A 22,849-nucleotide genomic window follows, 5' to 3' on the forward strand; every position below is an offset into this window, starting at 1 on the left:
GCGGGGGCGCCAAACAATCGTTTCTTAGGGTGCCAACCCCCGCAGTAAGGTAGGTGCCAGTGGTAGGTATATCTAGGATCTCATTAGGTTAGTAAGTTAGTTTTGGTGACCGATTCATCTAATTGTGGTCTCCATTTGTTAGTGGGTTGGGGGGTTTTATATTTAAGATTAATAAAAGTTATAGTTTTAAGGGATTATATGTACGCATACTAAGTTTTGATTCCTCTTTATATTTAGTTTTGAGCAATTCTGGTTGAGCATCCTCCCCCAATGAGTGTACTGGAACAATGAAAGTGGACTGAGCTGTTCGTGCGCGGGTGGCTCGAGGGATCTCACGCTGCTAGGTGAGCGTCCATGTGATTCCATCTAATGGCCTGGGGCAACATTGACGATGGACGTCAGGGCCTCTGGCGAAGTCAGTCTATGAAGCTACAGGAAAAGATGGACTCAGACTACATGGGGCGGAAGGTATTACAATCCGAATATACTGATAGTGGTGGAGAAGACTCCCTAGGGCTAGAGAAGCCAGTTTGAGAACCAGGGCTGAAGTTGTATCCGGTACCTATGGGAAAGATGACAATTCACCGGGCCTTATTTACAGGCAGATGTAGAGGATACTGTACATACTGCTATTCACCAAGTAAACATTTGGTTGTTTTTATGAACCTCGTGTTTCCTGGATTAATTGCTGCCCTGGTTCCAGAAGAGGGATCCCTGGTCTCCGAAGAGGTCTACAGCCCCAAAGTAAGGGTGATGCCACTCACACACAGCAGCACATCAGAACTCGGACACGAGATGGCTGTAGGATGCCAAAGCGAGTGGGGACTGAAATTTGCCCATGACTACCTCGCTTGGGCATATTACATACACACGCGGCTCTGCTCCATACACGTTGCACACACTCGGCTCCGCTCTGTACACGTCGCAAAAAAACGGCTCCGCTCCTTACACATCGCACAAACGAGTCTTTGCTCTGTACAAGTTGCACACACGTGGCTCCGCTCCATACACGTCGCGCACACGCAACTCCGATCCGTACGAGTTGCACACACGACTCCATTCTGTACATGTAGGACACACGCGGCTCTGCTCCGTACACATGCGGCTCTGCTACATACACCTCGCACACACCCGGCTCCGCTCCGTACACCTCGTACTCACGGCTCCGCTCCGTAAACACCTCGTACACGCTGCTCCGCTCCGTACACACACGTCTCCTCTCTGTACACCTCGTACACACCCGGCTCACCTCGCACATACCCGGCTCCGCTCTGTACACCTCGTACACACGTGGCCCCGCTCCTACACCTCATACACACATGGCTCTGCTCCGTACACCTCGTACACACATGGATCTGCTTCGTACACACATGGCCCCGCTCCTACACCTCGTATACACACGGCTCCGCTCCGTACACCTCGTACACACACGGCTCTGCTACATCCACCCTGTAAACCCCTCCTGACCACACACAAAAACTTCCCCTCATCCAGCACCATGACAACCAGCACAGCAGAGTCCTGCATACACTGAGGCCCCTGATCATGTGACCCCTGACTCCTCCCCTCCTGTGACCTCATCACAGGTCCTGTGCGCACAGAACAGCCATATATGTGGTGTGCGGCTCTGCAGGTGGAGGTAGGTGCTGGAGATTCCCCATTACTGGGCGGGGGCAGGGGGCAGTAACCCCTCCATTCCCGGAGATAGTGCCCCCAGCTCCGCCATGTGTATATGTACAGTAATAGAACGCTGGCTGTGCTCATGTGTACAGGGGAGGGCGCTCTGGTTTGGGGACAGATGACGCTTTCTCTCTTGGGTGGAGATTACAAAGAATGGAAATGTCGGGTTTTTCTCTCCATAGAAATCTGGAAAAATATGTCCAGTATATATTAGAGAGCTAGAATTCTGCTATTTCCGATCTACCGCACATATTCATATTCTATGAAGAGGTTAGTTTCGGACTGGACCAAGGGAACCCAGTGGATGTAGTGTATATGGACTTTTCAAAAGCTTTTGATACGGTGTCACACAAAAGGTTGATACATAAAATGAGAATAATGGGGATAGGGGAAAATATGTGTAAGTGGATTGAGAGCTGGCTCAGGGATAGGAAACAAAGGGTGGTTATTAATGGAGCACACTCGGACTGGGTCGCGGTTAGCACTGGGGTACCACAGGGGTCAGTATTGGCCCCTCTTCTTTTTAACATTTATTAATGACCTTGTAGGGGGCATTCAGAGCAGAATTTCAATATTTGCAGATGACACTAAACTCTGCAGGGTAATCAATACAGGGGAGGACAATTTTATATTACAGGATGATTTATGTAAACTAGAAGCTTGGGCTGATAAATGGCAAATGAGCTTTAATGGGGATAAATGTGAGGTCATGCACTTGGGTAGAAGTAATAAGATGTATAACTATGTGCTTAATTCTAAAACTCTGGGCAAAACCGTCAATGAAAAAAACCTGGGTGTATGACAAACTCACATTTAGTGGCCAGTGTCAGGCAGCTGCTACAAAAGGCAAATAAAATAATGGGATGCATTAAAAGAGGCATAGATGCTCATGAGGAGAACATAATTTTACCTCTATACAAGTCACTAGTTCGACCACACTTAGAATACTGTGCACAGTTCTGGGGCCCCCTGACGAAGGACTTGCTCCAAAACGTTCGTCAGGGAGCGTGTATGCTGGACCTATTCATCCTTTAAAGGTATATCACTTTAGGGGGGCGTGGCCTGGCTGCAAGAAGGAACGGTCGCACTTCTTAGGAGCTCCTGTCTGGCTCTGGTTTAATACCGATTTTTCAGGCCCCACAGAGTCAAAACTAACCCCTTGGAAGGAATTTCATGTTGTGGCTGTCTCTGGAAGAGGTTGGCGGTGTATGGTGTGCCACACCTTAGCACGGGACCCATGAACTCCGGGGGGAGAGGGAAGAGAGACGCCGCCATCTTAAACAACTTGTGGACCCTGCATTCAGAGTGTCTCGCCGGCTTCAGAGAGGTACTAACTGCACTCCCCCCGGACACACTCCCTCACCCCAGCTCACCGCTCCTGCAGCTTGTCGCCCCTCAGCGCTGGGGTCCCTCGGGGCTTGGTGGTCGCTACAGTCAGCTGGGTGGAGGGAGATCCGCCGCCTGTGCCCCAGCTGCTGCGTCCTGCCCGGGGTTCCTGCGGAGGAGCCCGGACGCACTTGTCGGTGACGCCGCTGTGCGGGCTTAACGTCCTCGGCGGCGCCCTGAACCCTTATCAGCCCTGTCTTGGTGTGACGGCGCGTCTCTGAAGAGAGGAGACGGACCTGGGGATTTCCCGCCGAACCCGACGCCATCTTGGACTCCTCGCGGGGCGCAGAGAGAGGCCCTAGCTACCCGGATTAGGACTGCTCCCGCTATATTGTCCTTTGCTGGGACCCCTCCACTGCCACTAATTGGGGGTACAAGGTGACGATTGCGGTGGTACTTCACATATATAAGACGTTGCTCCGTTCCTTTGGTGGGGTCGACACCATCTTTCCTTCCCCTCCTACGGATAAAGGCACACCAAGTTGTCACACAATAAACAGGAGTGCTTTCAACATAACAATCCCCCTCTCCGACCTCATCAACCTCAATGCTAACAGCATCATACTGCATAAACTCATATTTAAGCATTGGGAGACTTACTGCCCCCTGCCTTGATCATCAGTGCTCAAATCTTCCCTAAAATATAATTTTATTTTATTTAGTTTTTTTCTTTTTCTTTTTTCCTTTTATTTCGTTTTTATTGGAGGTATAGTGTGGTCCCAAATTAGAACAAGAGTAACGCCTACTGATCAAACTACTATATGCTATCTGGCACACTGCCAATGCTGAAATTCTCCTCTATGAATGCAGCCTATGACAGCTAGCTATACAAAGGATATTTGTGGTGCCGCTACGCCACTTGGTGGCAGCATAGAGGAAATACAATTTATTTTTCATCCAGACAGGTCGCTGTTGTTGATCGTTGGGCCTGAGTGTACTTTTTCGTGCTGCCTCTATTCACGTACTGCATAATCTAAAAATCACTTTGCAGGAATATCTCACAGTCACTTGGTGCCTAACCTGAATACTAACATTACAATCAGTATACTTGCGGCAGGACAATGCAGGGGATGACGAGGAGGGGCTGACACAGGAAGACACTGTGGTGCCCACAGCCATTCTTATAAAAACGCTCCAGGAGACATTCAGGCAGGAGCTGACTCTTGCCATGAAATCACTCACGGCACAAATGCAGGAGATATTACAGCGCACCTCCTCACTAGAGGACAAAATGGATACGGTGGCAGACGCACTTGAAGAAGATCAGGAGCAAATAAGACAACAAATGGAGCGCATTCATGACCTAGAAATTAAGTGTGAGGACTATGAAAATCGATCAAGGAGAAGTAATCTCCGCATAAGGGGTCTCCCTGAATCAATAGTGTCACTAAAAGAGACTGCATCTGGCCTGTTCTCTGCCCTTCTTCCACGGGCAGACCCGACCACACTACACATCACTAGGATACACAGAGCACTGGGCAAACCAAGGTCTGATAATGCTCCAAGGGATGTAATCCTGAAGTTACACTATGAAGAGACCAGAGACCTAATTTTAACAGCAGCACGGGACTCCCCAAATCTCCCAGGTGTTCCAAACTCAGTTCATCTATATGCTGACATAGCTCCTGCCACTCTGAATAGGCGCAGGGAATTCAGACCTCTCACTACAACTTTGCAAGCTGCCAAAATAAGATATAGATGGGGCTTTCCATTCGCTCTGTCTTTCTCCCATGATAACAAGCACTTCACGTGCCGATCATTTGAGGAGGGAAGACGTATGATTGAGCAATTGGGTTTCAAGATATCAGATGATCCTCAACCTCTGCCTCAGAGAAAGCCCAGACCAAGTAGGGAGTGGAAAGAGGTCTCAAGAGTAACAAGAAGCCAACGTGCAAATGTCACTTGAAAGATATTGAACAATGCGGCGTTCTCATTTAAATGTACCAAACACTGTTTCTTTCTGTGCTTAATACCTACGAAAATGAAACATCATTTGGGAAAGAATGGTTCAAGTTGTTCGGATAGAGTTGGAGGATTTTGATACCTCCCAAGGAGCTCACTTACATTTCTCCCTTCCCCCCTTCCTTCTACCCCCTCTACTCCCCCCCCTTTTTGCTTTACACCTCCCCTTCCACTCTACCCCTTTCCTCCTCCAATCTTCCCCTTATATCCCCCCACTTCCCTCCCACTCCCCTCCCCGCTACACCCCCCTACCCTTTCCCCCCCTACCTCTCCTTTTCACTCCTTCTTTCCTCCCCACTCCTCTCCTCCCCTACTTTTATCCCTTCCTACTCTTCTCCTCCCCCCCCCCCAATTTGAAATGGATAGTCGGTGCAAATATTTTCATGGGGTCCTATGGTCTTGTTAAGTTTTATTGATGCATTACCATGGATACCCAGGATGTTTAACAATTTGAAGGGGTTGGACTTGTTAGGGGTTTTCACATGTTACCCATTTTTAGTGAAGCCTGGTCGTTTCCACATAATATGGTTCACCAGTTCACTAAGTTATCTGGGCTTTTAGCCCACTTGATTCTAAATGTTTGTTCTATGTTGTCCTGTTTCGTCTTCCCCCCCCCCCCCCCCTTCTATTGTATTTGCTTTATGTAGGTTCGTAGATGCCTGCTCAGATTGCTCTGTCTCTTTATATGGACTCCGTGTGGATCGATGCCGGGAGATGTTCAGGGTTAGGAAAAAACTCAGGGGTAAGCCTATATATGCAACACTAATTCAACCCGTCTATGTGTAGGGTCTTATCCCATAATGTGAGGGGATTTAATTCCCCCATTAAACGTAAAAAGGCTTTTCTGGACTATAAAAAACAGAATCCTGATGTCCTTTGTCTTCAGGAAACACACTTCTCCACCTCATCATGCCCAAAGTACTTTGACCAGAACTATTCCCGCGTCTTTACATCTTCAGGCACAAGTAAAACAAAAGGAGTAGCAATTTTTCTCAAAAACAATTTCCCAATACAGATAACACATACCATATCAGATGATGAGGGTAGGTTCTTAATCCTACTAGGCACATTACAAGGGCAAAAACTTTGTTTAGTAAATAGCTACCTTCCTGCCTCCTCTCAGGTTCAGGTCTTTAAGTCCATTTTAAACAAGCTAGATAACTACTCCTTCCAGCACCTGATATGGTGCGGAGATTTTAATTTCACGATAAATCCTACATTGGACAGCAACGCTATAAGACGTACTGACATTACTAAAAATGAGAGGGAAAAAATTTCCCGATTATTAAAGTACCATCACCTAGCAGACATATGGAGAGAGATGAACGGTAATAATAGAGGTTATACGTACTACTCTCCCGCCCACAAAACATACTCCAGAATAGATCTTCAGTTGACAAAAACTACCTCACTTCCCACAGTTCTATTCTCACGCCACGTACATTCCGCATGGTCTGACCATGACGCGGTACTCTCAGTATTAAAATTTAATGTGTCCACCTCTGGCTTATATACACTCACCGGCCACTTTATTAGGTACACAATGCTAGTAACGGGTTGGACCCCTTTTGCCTTCAGAACTGCCTCAATTCTTCGTGGCATAGATTCAACAAGGTGCTGGAAGCATTCCTCAGAGATTTTGGTCCATATTGACATGATGGCATCACACAGTTGCCGCAGATTTGTCGGCTGCACATCCCAAAGATGCTCCATACAAGGCAGGATGGATCCATGCTTTCATGTTGTTTACGCCAAATTCTGACCCTACCATCCGAATGTCGCAGCAGAAATCGAGACTCATCAGACCAAGCAACGTTTTTCCAATCTTCTACTGTCCAATTTCGATGAGCTTGTACAAATTGTAGCCTCAGTTTCCTGTTCTTAGCTGAAAGGAGTGGTACCCGGTGTGGTCTTCTGCTGCTGTAGCCCATCTGCCTCAAAGTTCGACGCACTGTGCGTTCAGAGATGCTCTTAGGCCTACCTTGGTTGTAACGGGTGGCGATTTGAGTCACTGTTGCCTTTCTATCAGCTCGAACCAGTCTGCCCATTCTCCTCTGACCTCTGGCATCAACAAGGCATTTCCGCCCATAGAACTGCCGCTCACTGGATTTTTTTTCTTTTTCGGACCATTCTCTGTAAACCCTAGAGATGGTTGTGCGTGAAAATCCCAGTAGATCAGCAGTTTCTGAAATACTCAGACCAGCCCTTCTGGCACCAACAACCATGCCACGTTCAAAGGCACTCAAATCACCTTTCTTCCCCATACTGATGCTCGGTTTGAACTGCAGGAGATTGTCTTGACCATGTCTACATGCCTAAATGCACTGAGTTGCCGCCATGTGATTGGCTGATTAGAAATTAAGTGTTAACAAGAAGTTGGACAGGTGTACCTAATAAAGTGGCCAGTGAGTGTAGATGGAGACTTAACGAATCACTACTTATTGACCCTGTGATCACAAATACAATTAAGGACGAATTAATCGAATATTTTAAATTTAACACTTCTGGCGATGTATCCCCCGGAACCATTTGGATGGCACACAAAAAATTTATAACGGGCTCAATAATTAAGTTGGCTGCTCAAAGGAAAAAAACGAGAACTGAACTACAAACCAGATTATATTCACTGCAATCAGACCCCTCCCCATTAACCTCTATATTAGGTAACCCGATGTTCACTCCTGGTCTGGATTCACGTTTGTTCACTTGGTGGATATTGAGAGGAATTACCACATTAAAACACTTGTGTGATCCCTTCGGTGTCCTGATGGACAGAGCAGAATTCGTGAGGAAGTTTGAACCCCCGATTAGAGAAACAATGCACATTAACCAGATTTTACACTTTGCAGGTGGCCTAACCCATGGTAAATGCCCCGTTCCTGTCTCCAGCTATGAACAAAAATGCCTTTCAGACCCAATGGGAAGAGGGACAATATCTTTGCTTTATTCTATTATAAACCCACCCCATGATACGAAGAAGTTGGGTTTCATGAGACGGTGGGAGGAGGAGTTGGGTGTCGAGCTGACGTTGGAAAATTGGAGGAGGTGCTGCGACACGTTAACTAAGGGCAGTCACCAGTCATCACTAGTGGAAACCTCTATCAAGGTCCTTCATAGGACTTATCTAGTGCCAACTAAACTTCATAGCATATTTCCCAATGTTTCAAATTTATGCTTTCGGGGATGTAGCCTACCTGGGGACATGAAACATATATGGTGGACTTGCCCAGTGGTGTCCAACTTATGGCAAAAGATAAACCTTCTAGTTGACCAACTTGTGGGGAAAAAAAACAATCTAGACGCCTCTGTCTTTCTGCTTGGCGCGAGACACCCGGCTCTTCCTAAAAACCTATTTAAGTTGGTTTCTTTTCTCTTTATGGCTACTAAAATTCACATTGCTTCGAAATGGAGGAATCCCACGTTGTCGTTACGAATGGTTAAGGAAAGGATGAATAACATTATGTTCTATGAACGCATCGAGGCCACTAGAAATGATATGTGGGATCAGTTCTTTAAGATATGGGGCCCTTGGATGGATCTGCATCCTAATTTACACTTGAGTCAGACTCTCCATATATCCCCATAGTGACTCGATTCCGTGGGGATAATGTTTGTAATTAATTAAAAAGTAAATACAGTTCCCCCTCTCCTTCTTGTTCTTCCCTTGTGGTGTCTTTGTCTTGTCCACCCTTGTATCTATAAGGAATATGTGTTCTTTTATTTCATAGTAATAGACTCCCCTGCGAGGGAGTTCATTTACATTGCAATTTCGTTTTATGAATGTTGAAGTTGAAATTTCAATAAAACCTTTTTGAAACTAAAGGTATATCACTTTATACTTATAACCCAATATGCTTTGTAAGTTCACCTGATTATTGATTTGCACTGGTTCACTTCTTCAGTGTGCTGGCTTTTTATTTAGGGAATTGCTGTCCCTTGCACTTATTTTTATACCACTTGGCACAATCTTGTGACAGTATATACTGTCCTTATTTTATATTTTATTTATGTTTTTGCGTTTTTTGCACATAATTTGCAATCCTTGCACAGATATTTTAGCATATTGGTCTATGGGTTATTATCCTTTTTAGGGATTTTAAATGATTTATTATGTATATTGAATATTTTTTTTCGTATTTATCCAGCATACATGCGCATTGATCCTTATTTGTATTTTTATAGTGGAATATTGTTACCACAAATAATTAATAACATTTTGTAATATTTCACCTATTTTCCTTGTCTGACTCCTGGTTAGTCCAATACTTCTGCACCGCGGTGTTTTTTATACATATATAGGAGTGGTTTCCACTTTTTCCTTTTCTTCCTAAAGCACCACTACTGATTTATATACACAATATATGTGTATGTATATATATATAATTATATACTGGAAATTAGATATTATTATTGGTGCTTTGGTTGTTGTTTCTAATCTTATTAGAGGAGTGGTAGATTGTAAGCTCTCACGAGCAGGGCCGTCTTATTTTGCTTTATCATTGTACTGCTAACATTGTTACCTATGATTGTTGTTTGAAACTGTTAAACTGTAAAGTGCTGCGGAATATGTTGGCGCTATATGAATAAAGATTATTATTATTATTATTATTATTAGAGGACTGGGGGGTCTACAATACCAAGATAGGTTATTACACTTGGGGCTATTTAGTTTGGAAAAACGAAGCCTAAGGGGTGATCTTATTTTAATGTATAAATATAGGAGGGGACAGTACAAAGACCTTTCTGATGATCTTTTTAATCGTAGACCTGAGACAGGGACAAGGGGGCATCCTCTACGTCTGGAGGAAAAAAGGTTTAAGCATAATAACAGACGCGGATTCTTTACTGTAAGAGCAGTGAGACTGTGGAACTCTCTGCCGTATGATGTTGTAATGAGTGATTCATTACTTAAATTTAAGAGGGGACTGGATACCTTTCTGGAAAAGTATAATGTTACAGGGTATATACACTAGATTCCTTGATAGGGCGTTGATCCAGGGAACTAGTCTGATTGCCGTATGTGGAGTCGGGAAGGAATTTTTTCCCCAATGTGGAGCTTACTCTTTGCCATATGGTTTTTTTTTGCCTTCCTCTGGATCAACATGTTAGGGCATGTTAGGTTAGGCTATGGGTTGAACTGGATGGACTTAAAGTCTTCCTTCAACCTTAATAACTATGTAACTATGCATAGGGAATAACTCGCTGACCTATGTGGCTTCTTGCAGTCTTCTGTGGAGCAGAGGTGCTGATGCTCCATCTCTGATTCCTTCTGTGCCTATGGAGCTGTTGGAGACGGGATATTACTAGTGATGGGCGAGCATCGGGGTCCTCGGGTACACGCTGTACTTGATCGAGTATCGCGGGTGCTCGAGCGCATTGCTGGAGTCTCTGCCCCATGTTGTGTGGCTTTCTTTCATCCACTAAACATGCGAGGATTGCCTGCCATACACAGGAATGCCATAGCTATGCTGGTTATTGGCATTACTATGATTGGTTGGACCCATTGGTGTTGTGAATTCTGCTCTTGGGTTCCCTCCGTTGGTTGTTGGTAGTAATGCAGTTGTCCCTGGGTTGCAATCCTGGGCAGGTGTCCCTGCTGATTGCAGCTCTGACTGGGATATTTAGGTGTGCAGGATTCATTAGCCCTTGCCAGTTGTCCATTGTTCTTGGAGGTTTTGCATCTCTGTCTGGTTCCTCCTGCCCTGCTGCCAAATCAGCTAAGATAAGTGTCTGGTTTTGTTTCTACAGCACACATGCTGTGTGCTTTACAATTCAGTACTATTCAATGTTTTTTCTTGTCCAGCTTAGACTGTGTTTGGATATTTCAGTCTAGTTGGATTCTCAGGAGATGCAGATATACATTCCTGTTATGATCCTAGTGGCAAGGATCGCAAGTTTGACTAGCTAAGTAACTAAACCGATGACCAGCTCTGGGGAAATGGTATCTGGATTGACCGCAACCTGATCCTATCCGCAAACAACTATAGGCAGCCGTGGAACGTTACCTGGAAATCCTAGACGTCTCATCACGGCCTGAGAAACTACCTATTCCTAGAGGGAAAGTAAAGTCCTTACTTGCCTCAGAGAAATGACCCCAAAGATATAGAAAAGCCCCCCACAAATATTAACAGTGAGTTAAGGGGAAAGCACAAACGCAGAGATGAAATAGATTTAGCAAATGAGGCCCGCTAACACTAGATAGCAGAAAATAGGAAGGGAGCTGTGCGGTCAATAGAAAACCCTAAGCAAAATATCCACGCAGAGATTGCTCGAGCCCCCGCACCAACTAACGGTGCGGGGGAAGCAACTCCGTACCCCAGAGCTTACCAGCAGCAAGAACTCACATATTAGCAAGCTGGATTAAACTCATCATACACTGAAATCATATTGCAGACTGATGAGCCAAAAAATAATCAAACAGAAACTTAGCTTCTCCAGAAGAGACTGAAAACGAAGATAATCAGGGGAGATCAGAATAGCACTGAATACATCGACAGCCGGCAACAAGTGGAGGTGAAGCAGAGCTAAATAGGAAACTCCCTAGTGCATAACGAGGCAGCTGATCCAACCACAGATCCGCAGGATAACAAACAAAGCCACCAGGGGGAGCCCAAAAACAAAACTCACACAATACCACCTGTGACCACAAGAGGGAGCCCGAAAACAGAGTTCACAACACATTTCATGTCTTTAGTTAGATGGTGGAATTTTTGTATTATCTGCTGTGGATATTTTTAGGGTTTTAATACTGACCGCTTAGTATTCTGTCCTATCCTTTCCTATTTAGCTAGTGTGGCCTCTTTTGCTAAATCCTGATTTATGCCTGCGTGTGTCTTTCCTCTAATACTTACAGTCAATATTTGTGGGGGGCTGCCTATCCTTTGGGGTTCTGCTCTGAGGCAAGATAGAATTCCCATTTCCATCTATAGGGGTATTTAGTCCTCCGGCTGTGGAGGTGTCTAGGATGTGTTAGGTATACCCCACGGCTACTTCTAGTTGCGGTGACAGTTTAGGGTTTGCGGTCAGTACAGGTTCCACCTACTCCTGAGAAAGTCCATGCGGCTCCAAGGTCACCGGATCATAACAGTACAACTGGCCAACAATGAGTTAAATGCATCTCAGAAGAAGGGAAGAAAGAGCCATTTTTTTTTCTGTAGCCTGCTGTCTTTTCTTCCCTCTTTTTCTCTGGGTGGCTGAGGAGTCTTGTGCTAGCATGGATGTTCAGGGATTAGCTTCTCGTATAGACCAGCTTGCTGCTAGGGTACAGGGTATTTCTGATTATATTGTTCAGACTCCAGTTTTAGAGCCTAAGATTCCTACTCCTGATTTGTTTTTTGGGGACAGGTCCAAATTTTTGAGTTTTAAAAACAACTGTAAACTGTTTTTTGCTCTGAGACCTCGATCCTCTGGTGATTCCATTCAGCAGGTTAAAATTGTCATCTCCCTGCTGCGTGGTGATCCTCAGGATTGGGCATTTTCCCTGGAATCTGGGAATCCGGCCTTGCTTAATGTAGACGCCTTTTTTCAGGCTTTAGGATTATTATATGATGAACCAAATTCTGTGGATCAAGCGGAGAAGACCTTGTTGGTCCTGTCTCAGGGTCAAGAAGCGGCAGAATTGTATTGTCAGAAATTTAGAAAATGGTCTGTGTTGACTAAATGGAATGATGATGCTTTGGCGGCAATTTTCAGAAAGGGTCTTTCTGAATCCGTTAAAGATGTTATGGTGGAGTTTCCCACGCCTTTCAGTCTGAGTGATTCTATGTCTCTGGCCATTCAGATTGATCGGCGTTTGCAGGAGAGCACAGAACTGTGCGCGCTGTGGCGTTGTCCTCAGAGCAGATGCCTGAGTCAATGCAGTGTGATAGGATTCTGTCTAGAACAGAACAACAGGGATTCAGACGTCAGAATAGGTTGTGTTTTTATTGTGGCGATGCTTCTCATGTCATTTCAGTCTGTCCTAGGCGTACAAAGAGGATCGCTAGTTCAATTACCATCAGTACTGTACAACCTAAATTTTTATTATCTGTGTCCTTGATCTGCTCATTATCATCATTTTCTGTCATGGCGTTTGTGGATTCAGGCGCCGCCTTGAACTTAATGGACTTTGAGTTTGCCAGGCGTTGTGGTTTTCCCTTGCAGTCTTTGCAGAACCCTATTCCTTTAAGGGGCATTGATGCTACACCTTTGGCTAAAAAATAAGCCCCAGTTCTGGACACAGGTGACCATGTGTATGGCGCCAGCCCATCAGGAAGATTGTCGATTTCTGGTGTTGCATAATTTACATGATGCTATCGTGCTGGGTTTTCCGTGGTTGCAGGCACATAATCCTGTGTTGGATTGGAAGTCTATGTCAGTGACTAGTTGGGGATGTCAGGGGGTTCATAATGATGTTCCTTTGATGTCAATCTCTTCTTCCACTTCTGAAATTCCAGAGTTTTTGTCTGATTTTCAGGATGTATTCGATGAGCCCAAGTCCAGTTCCCTTCCACCTCATAGGGACTGTGATTGTGCGATTGACTTGATTCCAGGCTGTAAGTTTCCTAAGGGCCGACTTTTTAACCTGTCTGTGCCTGAACATACCGCCATGCGGAGTTATGTTAAGGAGTCTTTGGAGAAAGGGCATATTCGGCCATCTTCTTCACCATTGGGAGCAGGTTTTTTTTTTGTTGCTAAGAAGGATGGCTCCTTGAGACCCTGTATTGATTATCGCCTCTTGAATAAGATCACGGTCAAGTTTCAATACCCTTTGCCTCTGCTTTCCGATTTGTTTGCTAGGATTAAGGGGGCTAGTTGGTTTACTAAGATTGACCTTCGGGGGGCATATAATCTTGTTCGTATTAAGCAGGGTGATGAATGGAAAACTGCGTTTAATACGCCCGAAGGCCATTTTGAATACCTTGTGATGCCATTCGGGCTCTCTAATGCTCCATCTGTTTTTCAGTCCTTCATGCACGACATCTTCCGGACTTATCTTGATAAATTCATGATTGTATATTTGGACAACATTTTAATTTTTTCCGATGATTGGGAGTCTCATGTGAAACAGGTCAGGATGGTATTTCAGATCCTTCGTGATAATGCTTTGTTCGTGAAGGGGTCTAAGTGTCTCTTTGGAGTGCAGAAGGTTTCTTTTTTGGGCTTTATTTTTTCTCCCTCATCTATAGAGATGGATCCGGTTAAGGTTCAGGCCATTCATGATTGGATTCAACCCACATCTGTGAAGAGCCTTCAGAAATTTTTGGGCTTTGCTAATTTTTATCGCCGTTTCATTGCTAACTTCTCCAGTGTGGTTAAACCCTTGACCGATTTGACGAAGAAAGGCGCTGATGTGACGAATTGGTCCTCTGCGGCTGTCTCTGCCTTTCAGGAGCTTAAACGCCGATTTACTTCTGCCCCGGTGTTGCGTCAACCAGATGTTTCTCTTCCGTTTCAGGTTGAGGTTGACGCTTCTGAGATTGGGGCAGGGGCCGTTTTGTCTCAGAGGAATCCTGTTGGTTCCTTGATGAAACAGTGTGCCTTCTTTTCCCGTAAGTTTTCGCCTGCTGAACGCAATTATGATGTCGGCAATCGGGAGTTGTTGGCTATGAAGTGGGCGTTTGAGGCGTGGCGACATTGGCTCGAGGGAGCTAAGCACCGTATTGTGGTCTTGACCGATCATAAAAATCTGATTTACCTCGAGTCTGCCAGGCGGCTGAATCCTAGACAGGCTCGATGGTCCTTGTTTTTTCCCCTTTTTGATTTCGTGGTCTCGTATCTTCCGGGTTCTAAGAATATTAAGGCTGATGCCCTCTCTAGGAGTTTTTTGCCTGATTCTCCTGAGGTCCTTGAACCGGTCGGCATTCTGAAAGAAGGTGTGGTCTTTTCTGCCATTTCCCCTGATTTACGACGGGTTCTTCAGGAATTTCAGGCTGACAAATCTGACCGCTGTCCAGTGGGGAAACTGTTTGTTCCTGATAGATGGACTAGTAGAGTGATTTCTGAGGTTCATTGTTCTGTGTTGGCTGGCCATCCTGGTATTTTTGGTACCAGAGATTTGGTTGGTAGGTCCTTTTGGTGGCCTTCTTTGTCGCGTGATGTGCGTTCTTTTGTGCAGTCCTGTGGGACTTGTGCGCGGGCCAAGCCTTGTTGTTCCCGTGCTAGTGGCTTGCTTTTGCCTTTGCCGGTCCCTGAGAGGCCTTGGACGCATATTTCTATGGATTTTATTTCTGATCTTCCGGTTTCCCAGAAGATGTCTGTCATCTGGGTTGTTTGTGACCGGTTCTCTAAGATGGTCCATTTGGTGCCTTTGCCTAAATTGCCTTCCTCTTCTGATTTGGTTCCGTTGTTTTTTCAGCATGTGGTTCGTTTGCATGGTATTCCGGAGAATATTGTGTCCGACAGAGGGTCCCAGTTTGTTTCTCGGTTTTGGCGGGCCTTTTGTGCTAAGCTGGGCACTGATTTGTCTTTTTCTTCCGCATTTCATCCTCAGACAAATGGCCAGACCGAGCGAACTAATCAGACTTTAGAAACTTATCTGAGATGCTTTGTGTCTGCTGATCAGGATGATTGGGTGGCTTTCTTGCCATTGGCCGAGTTTGCCCTTAATAATCGGGCTAGTTCGGCTACCTTGGTTTTGCCCTTCTTTTGTAATTTTGGTTTTCATCCTCATTTTTCTTCGGGGCAGGTTGAGCCTTCTGACTGTCCTGGTGTGGATTCTGTGGTTGACAGGTTGCAGCAGATTTGGGCTCATGTGGTGGACAATTTGGTATTGTCTCAGGAGGAGGCTCAACGTTTTGGTAACAATGTGTGTTGGTTCCCGGCTTCGGGTTGGGTGTTGTGAATTTTGATTCTGGGCTCCCCCGGTGGCCGCTTGTGGAATTGGACTTGTCATCCTCTTTCCTGTTTCACCTGGTTCCATCAGTAGTGGGTGTCGCTATTTAAGCTCATTTCTCTGGTGGTTTCTTGCCGGTCAACAATGTTATCTGATGCCTCTCAGTGCTTGTTCCTGCTTCTAGACAACTACTAGATAAGTTGGACTTTTGTCCATGTTTTGTTTTGCCTATTTGTTCCAGTTCACAGCTGAAGTTTTGTTACTGTGTCTGGAAAGCTCTCGTTGATCAGGGATTGCTACTCTGGCGTTATGAGTTAATGCCAGAGTTTAAGGTAATCTCTGGATGGTGTTTTGTTAGTGTTTTTCTGCTGACCATGAAAGTATACTATCTGTCTTCTGCTATCTAGTAAGCGGACCTCAAATTTGCTAAGACTATTTTCCTGCTGCGTTTGTTGTTTCATCTGAACTCACCGTCATTATATGTGGGGGGCTACTGTCTTCTTTGGAATATTTCTCTAGAGGTGAGCCAGGTCTTATATTTCCCTCTGCTAGCTATTTAGGTCTTAGGCCAGAGCTGGGCATCTAGCGATAAATAGGAAATGCTACCTGGCTATTTCTAGTTGCGCGGCAGGCTTAGTTCATGGTCAGTATAGTTCCATCTTCCGAGAGCTTGTCCCTCTATAGGCTTGCTATGATCTCTGCCTGCAGAGATCATGACAGTTTGACCGGACATTAAAGTGTTAAAGACCCAGGTTGAGAAAGGAGAGTTATAAGAAGTCTGCTGGAATTTTTTTTTTTTTTTTTTCCTCCAGTCTGCCTTGCTGCAGTCTTTTTTCTCTCTCTCCTCCTAATCTCTGTATGGCTCTGTGTGCACCTGACAATCATGGATCTCCAGAGTGTAACTGCGGGTTTGAATAATCTCATCACGAAAGTACAAAATTTACAAGATTTTGTGGTACATGCTCCGGTATCTGAGCCGAGAATTCCTTTGCCGGAGTTCTTCACAGGGAATAGAGCTAGCTTCCAGAATTTCCGAAATAATTGTAAGCTTTATTTGTCCCTGAAGTCTCGTTCAGCTGGAGACCCTGCTCAGCAGGTTAGGATTGTGATTTCCTTGCTCAGGGGTGACCCTCAAGATTGGGCCTTCTCATTGCCAGCAGGGGATGCTGCGTTACGCGATGTGGATGCGTTTTTTCTGGCCTTGGGCTTGCTTTATGAGGAACCTCATTTGGAACTTCAGGCAGAAAAAACTTTGATGGCACTATCTCAGGGGCAAGACGAAGCTGAAGTTTTCTGCCAAAAATTCCGTAAATGGTCTGTGCTTACTCAGTGGAATGAGTGCGCCTTGGCGGCAACTTTCAGAGAAGGTCTCTCTGATGCCGTTAAGGATGTTATGGTGGGGTTCCCTGTGCCTGCAGGTCTGAATGAGTCCATGACAATGGCTATTCAGATTGATAGGCGTCTGCGGGAGCGCAAACCGGTGCACCATCTGGCGGTGTCTATGGAAAAGACGCCAGAAAGTATGCAGTGTGATAGAATTCTGTCCAGGAGCGAGCGACAGAATTTTAGACGGAAGAATGGATTGTGTTTCTATTGTGGGGATTCTACTCATGTTATATCAGCATGCTCTAGGCGTACAAAGAAGCTTGATAAGTCTGTTTCCATTGGCACCATTCAGTCTAAATTTATTTTGTCTGTAACCCTGATTTGCTCTTTGTCATCCATTGCCACGGACGCCTATGTTGACTCTGGCGCCGCTCTGAGTCTTATGGATTGGTCCTTTGCCAATCGTTGTGGTTTTGATTTAGAGCCTTTGGAGACTCTTATTCCTCTGAAGGGGATTGACTCCACCCCATTGGCTAATAATAAACCACAATACTGGACACAAGTAACCATGCGTATCAATCCGGATCACCAGGAGATTATTCGTTTCCTGGTGCTGTATAATTTACATGACGATTTGGTACTGGGATTGCCATGGTTGCAGTCTCACAACCCAGTCTTGGACTGGAGAGCAATGTCTGTGTTGAGCTGGGGATGTAAGGGTATTCATGGGGACTTACCTTTGGTTTCTATTTCGTCGTCCATTCCCTCTGAAGTCCCTGAGTTCCTCTCTGATTATCAAGACGTCTTTGACGAACCCAAGCTTGGGTCGTTACCTCCGCACCGTGAGTGCGATTGTGCCATAGATTTGATACCGGGTTGTAAATATCCAAAGGGTCGTTTGTTTAATCTGTCTGTGCCGGAACATGCTGCTATGCGGGAATATATAAAGGAGTCTTTGGAAAAGGGACATATTCGTCCATCTTCTTCTCCCTTGGGAGCTGGGTTTTTCTTTGTCTCAAAAAAAGACGGCTCTTTGAGACCATGTATTGATTATCGGCTTCTGAATAAGATCACTGTTAAGTATCAATACCCATTGCCATTGCTTACTGATTTGTTTGCTCGTATAGAGGGTGCTAAGTGGTTCTCTAAAATTGATCTTCGTGGGGCGTATAATTTGGTGCGGATCAGGCAGGGGGATGAGTGGAAGACCGCATTTAATACGCCCGAGGGCCACTTTGAGTATTTGGTCATGCCTTTTGGTCTTTCTAATGCCCCTTCAGTTTTCCAGTCTTTTATGCATGATATTTTCCGCGATTTTCTGGATAAATTTATGATAATATATCTGGATGATATTCTGATTTTTTCTGATGACTGGGACTCTCATGTCCAGCAGGTCAGGAGAGTTTTTCAGGTTCTGCGGTCTAATTCTTTATGTGTGAAGGGGTCTAAGTGCGTTTTTGGGGTCCAGAAAATTTCCTTTTTGGGGTATATTTTTTCTCCCTCTTCCATTGAGATGGATCCCGTCAAGGTGCAAGCTATTTGTGACTGGACTCAGCCCTCCTCTCTTAAGGGTCTTCAGAGATTTTTGGGCTTTGCCAACTTTTACCGCCGATTTATTGCTGGTTTTTCGGATGTCGTTAAACCACTGACTGATTTGACCAGACAAGGCGCTGATGTTGCTAATTGGTCCCCTCATGCTGTAGAGGCCTTTCAGGAGCTTAAGCGCCGTTTTGCCTCTGCCCCTGTGTTGCGTCAGCCTGATGTGAATCTGCCTTTTCAGGTTGAGGTTGACGCTTCGGAGATCGGAGCTGGGGCAGTGTTGTCGCAGAAAGGTTCCGACTGCTCCGTCATTAGGCCTTGTGCCTTCTTTTCTCGCAAATTTTCGCCCGCAGAGCGGAATTATGATGTTGGGAATCGGGAGCTTTTGGCCATGAAGTGGGCGTTTGAGGAGTGGCGCCATTGGCTCGAGGGGGCTAGGCATCAGGTGGTGGTATTGACTGACCACAAAAATTTGATTTATCTTGAGACTGCCAGACGCCTGAATCCTAGACAGGCGCGCTGGTCTTTATTTTTTTCTCGCTTTAATTTTGTGGTGTCATACCTACCGGGTTCTAAGAATGTTAAGGCAGATGCCCTTTCTAGGAGTTTTGACCCGGACTCTCCTGGTAATTCTGAACCCACAGGTATCCTTAGGGAGGGAGTAATTTTGTCGGCCGTTTCTCCTGATCTGCGGCGGTCCTTGCAAGAGTTTCAGGCGGATAGACCGGATCGTTGTCCGCCTGATAGACTGTTTGTTCCGGATGATTGGACCAGCAGAGTCATCTCTGAGGTACATTCTTCTGCATTGGCAGGTCATCCCGGAATTTTTGGTACCAGGGATTTGGTGGCAAGATCCTTCTGGTGGCCTTCCCTGTCACGAGATGTGCGAGTCTTTGTGCAGTCATGTGACGTTTGTGCTCGGGCCAAGTCTTGTAGTTCTCGGGCTAGCGGACTGCTGTTGCCCTTGCCTATTCCTAAGAGGCCTTGGACACACATCTCGATGGATTTTATTTCAGATCTGCCTGTTTCCCAGAAGATGTCTGTCATCTGGGTGGTCTGTGACCGTTTCTCTAAAATGGTCCATTTGGTTCCTCTGCCCAAGTTGCCTTCTTCTTCTGAGTTGGTTCCTCTGTTTTTTCAGAATGTTGTCCGATTGCACGGTATTCCTGAGAATATTGTTTCTGACAGAGGTACTCAATTTGTGTCTAGATTTTGGCGGGCATTCTGTGCTAGGATGGGCATAGATTTGTCTTTTTCATCTGCTTTTCACCCTCAGACTAATGGCCAGACCGAGCGGACTAATCAGACCCTTGAGACATATCTGAGGTGTTTTGTCTCTGCTGACCAGGATGATTGGGTTGCTTTTTTGCCATTGGCAGAGTTCGCCCTCAATAATCGGGCCAGCTCTTCCACCTTGGTGTCCCCGTTTTTCTGTAATTCGGGGTTTCACCCTCGATTTTCCTCCGGTCAGGTGGAATCCTCGGATTGTCCTGGAGTGGATGCGGTGGTGGAGAGATTGCATCACATCTGGGGGCAGGTTATGGACAATTTGAAGTTGTCCCAGGAGAAGACTCAGCGTTTTGCCAACCGTCATCGTCGTGTTGGTTCTCGGCTTTGTGTTGGAGATTTGGTGTGGTTGTCTTCTCGTTTTGTCCCTATGAGGGTCTCTTCTCCTAAGTTTAAACCTCGGTTCATCGGCCCTTATAGAATATTGGAGATTCTTAATCCTGTTTCTTTCCGTTTGGACCTCCCTGCGTCCTTTTCCATTCATAACGTTTTTCATCGGTCGTTATTGCGCAGGTATGAGGTACCTGTTGTACCTTCAGTTGAGCCTCCTGCTCCGGTGTTGGTTGAGGGTGAGTTGGAGTACGTTGTGGAGAAAATTTTGGACTCTCGTGTTTCCAGACGGAGACTCCAGTATCTGGTCAACTGGAAGGGTTACGGCCAGGAGGATAATTCTTGGGTCAATGCATCTGATGTTCATGCTTCTGATCTTGTTCGTGCCTTCCATAGGGCTCATCCTGGTCGCCCTGGTGGATCTGGTGAGGGTTCGGTGCCCCCTCCTTGAGGGGGGGGTACTGTTGTGAATTTTGATTCTGGGCTCCCCCGGTGGCCGCTTGTGGAATTGGACTTGTCATCCTCTTTCCTGTTTCACCTGGTTCCATCAGTAGTGGGTGTCGCTATTTAAGCTCATTTCTCTGGTGGTTTCTTGCCGGTCAACAATGTTATCTGATGCCTCTCAGTGCTTGTTCCTGCTTCTAGACAACTACTAGATAAGTTGGACTTTTGTCCATGTTTTGTTTTGCCTATTTGTTCCAGTTCACAGCTGAAGTTTTGTTACTGTGTCTGGAAAGCTCTCGTTGATCAGGGATTGCTACTCTGGCGTTATGAGTTAATGCCAGAGTTTAAGGTAATCTCTGGATGGTGTTTTGTTAGTGTTTTTCTGCTGACCATGAAAGTATACTATCTGTCTTCTGCTATCTAGTAAGCGGACCTCAAATTTGCTAAGACTATTTTCCTGCTGCGTTTGTTGTTTCATCTGAACTCACCGTCATTATATGTGGGGGGCTACTGTCTTCTTTGGAATATTTCTCTAGAGGTGAGCCAGGTCTTATATTTCCCTCTGCTAGCTATTTAGGTCTTAGGCCAGAGCTGGGCATCTAGCGATAAATAGGAAATGCTACCTGGCTATTTCTAGTTGCGCGGCAGGCTTAGTTCATGGTCAGTATAGTTCCATCTTCCGAGAGCTTGTCCCTCTATAGGCTTGCTATGATCTCTGCCTGCAGAGATCATGACAGTTGGGGATCTGGTCTGGTTGTCTTCCCGTCATGTTCCTATGAAGGTTTCTTCCCCCAAGTTTAAGCCTCGCTTTATTGGTCCTTATAGGATTTCTGAGATTATTAATCCGGTGTCTTTTCGATTGGCCCTTCCGGCTTCTTTTGCTATCCATAATGTCTTCCATAGATCTTTATTGCGGAAATATGTGGTGCTCGTTGTTCCCTCTGTTGATCCTCCGGCCCCTGTGTTGGTTGATGGGGAGTTGGAGTATGTGGTTGAGAAGATTTTGGATTCTCGCTTTTCGAGGCGGAGGCTTCAGTACCTTGTTAAATGGAAGGGTTATGGCCAGGAGGATAATTCTTGGGTTTTTGCCTCTGATGTCCATGCTGCTGATTTGGTCCGTGCCTTTCATCTGGCTCATCCTGATCGGCCTGGGGGCTCTGGTGAGGGTTCGGTGACCCCTCTTCAAGGGGGGTACTGTTGTGAATTCTGCTCTTGGGCTCCCTCCGGTGGTTGTTGGTAGTAATCCAGTTGTCCCTGGGTTGCAATCCTGGGCAGGTGTCCCTGCTGATTGCAGCTCTGACTGGGATATTTAGGTGTGCAGGATTCATTAGCCCTTGCCAGTTGTCCATTGTTCTTGGAGGTTTTGCATCTCTGTCTGGTTCCTCCTGCCCTGCTGCCAAATCAGCTAAGATAAGTGTCTGGTTTTGTTTCTACAGCACACATGCTGTGTGCTTTACAATTCAGTACTATTCAATGTTTTTTCTTGTCCAGCTTAGACTGTGTTTGGATATTTCAGTCTAGTTGGATTCTCAGGAGATGCAGATATACATTCCATGTCTTTAGTTAGATGGTGGAATTTTTGTATTATCTGCTGTGGATATTTTTAGGGTTTTAATACTGACCGCTTAGTATTCTGTCCTATCCTTTCCTATTTAGCTAGTGTGGCCTCTTTTGCTAAATCCTGATTTCTGCCTGCGTGTGTCTTTCCTCTAATACTCACAGTCAATATTTGTGGGGGGCTGCCTATCCTTTGGGGTTCTGCTCTGAGGCAAGATAGAATTCCCATTTCCATCTATAGGGGTATTTAGTCCTCCGGCTGTGTCGAGGTGTCTAGGATGTGTTAGGTACACCCCACGGCTACTTCTAGTTGCGGTGACAGTTTAGGGTTTGCAGTCAGTACAGGTTCCACCTACTCCTGAGAAAGTCCATGCGGCTCCAAGGTCACCGGATCATAACACATTGGGTCATGGGGTCTGATATAAGGCCCAGTGATGCGATGCTCGGTACATCGTCATCAGGAAGCAGTTAGTTCAGGGAGAGCTTAGATTACAGCAGGCCATTAGACCGGTTTTAATATTGCTA

The 22,849-nt window shown here is 45.7% G+C and overlaps 1 protein-coding gene across 2 annotated transcripts in view; it reads left to right on the forward strand.

Moving 5' to 3' along the window:
• Positions 1-1,581: 1,581 nt before the first annotated feature.
• Positions 1,582-22,849, forward strand: part of LOC143766151 (uncharacterized) — a 45,335-nt gene continuing 24,067 nt past the window's right edge. The window contains exon 1 of one of the 2 annotated variants that reach the window (XM_077253615.1): positions 1,582-1,639. In XM_077253615.1, coding sequence (XP_077109730.1) covers positions 1,613-1,639 — 27 coding nt within the window. In that variant the 5' untranslated portion in view covers positions 1,582-1,612. Of the gene's footprint in view, positions 1,640-1,819; positions 1,951-22,849 lie in introns of those variants that run through there. The other variant, XM_077253616.1, reaches the window with a different exon arrangement.

This window comes from Ranitomeya variabilis, chromosome 4 (genome assembly GCF_051348905.1).
Source record: "Ranitomeya variabilis isolate aRanVar5 chromosome 4, aRanVar5.hap1, whole genome shotgun sequence".
In the NCBI taxonomy this organism is placed as follows: Eukaryota; Metazoa; Chordata; class Amphibia; order Anura; family Dendrobatidae; genus Ranitomeya; species Ranitomeya variabilis.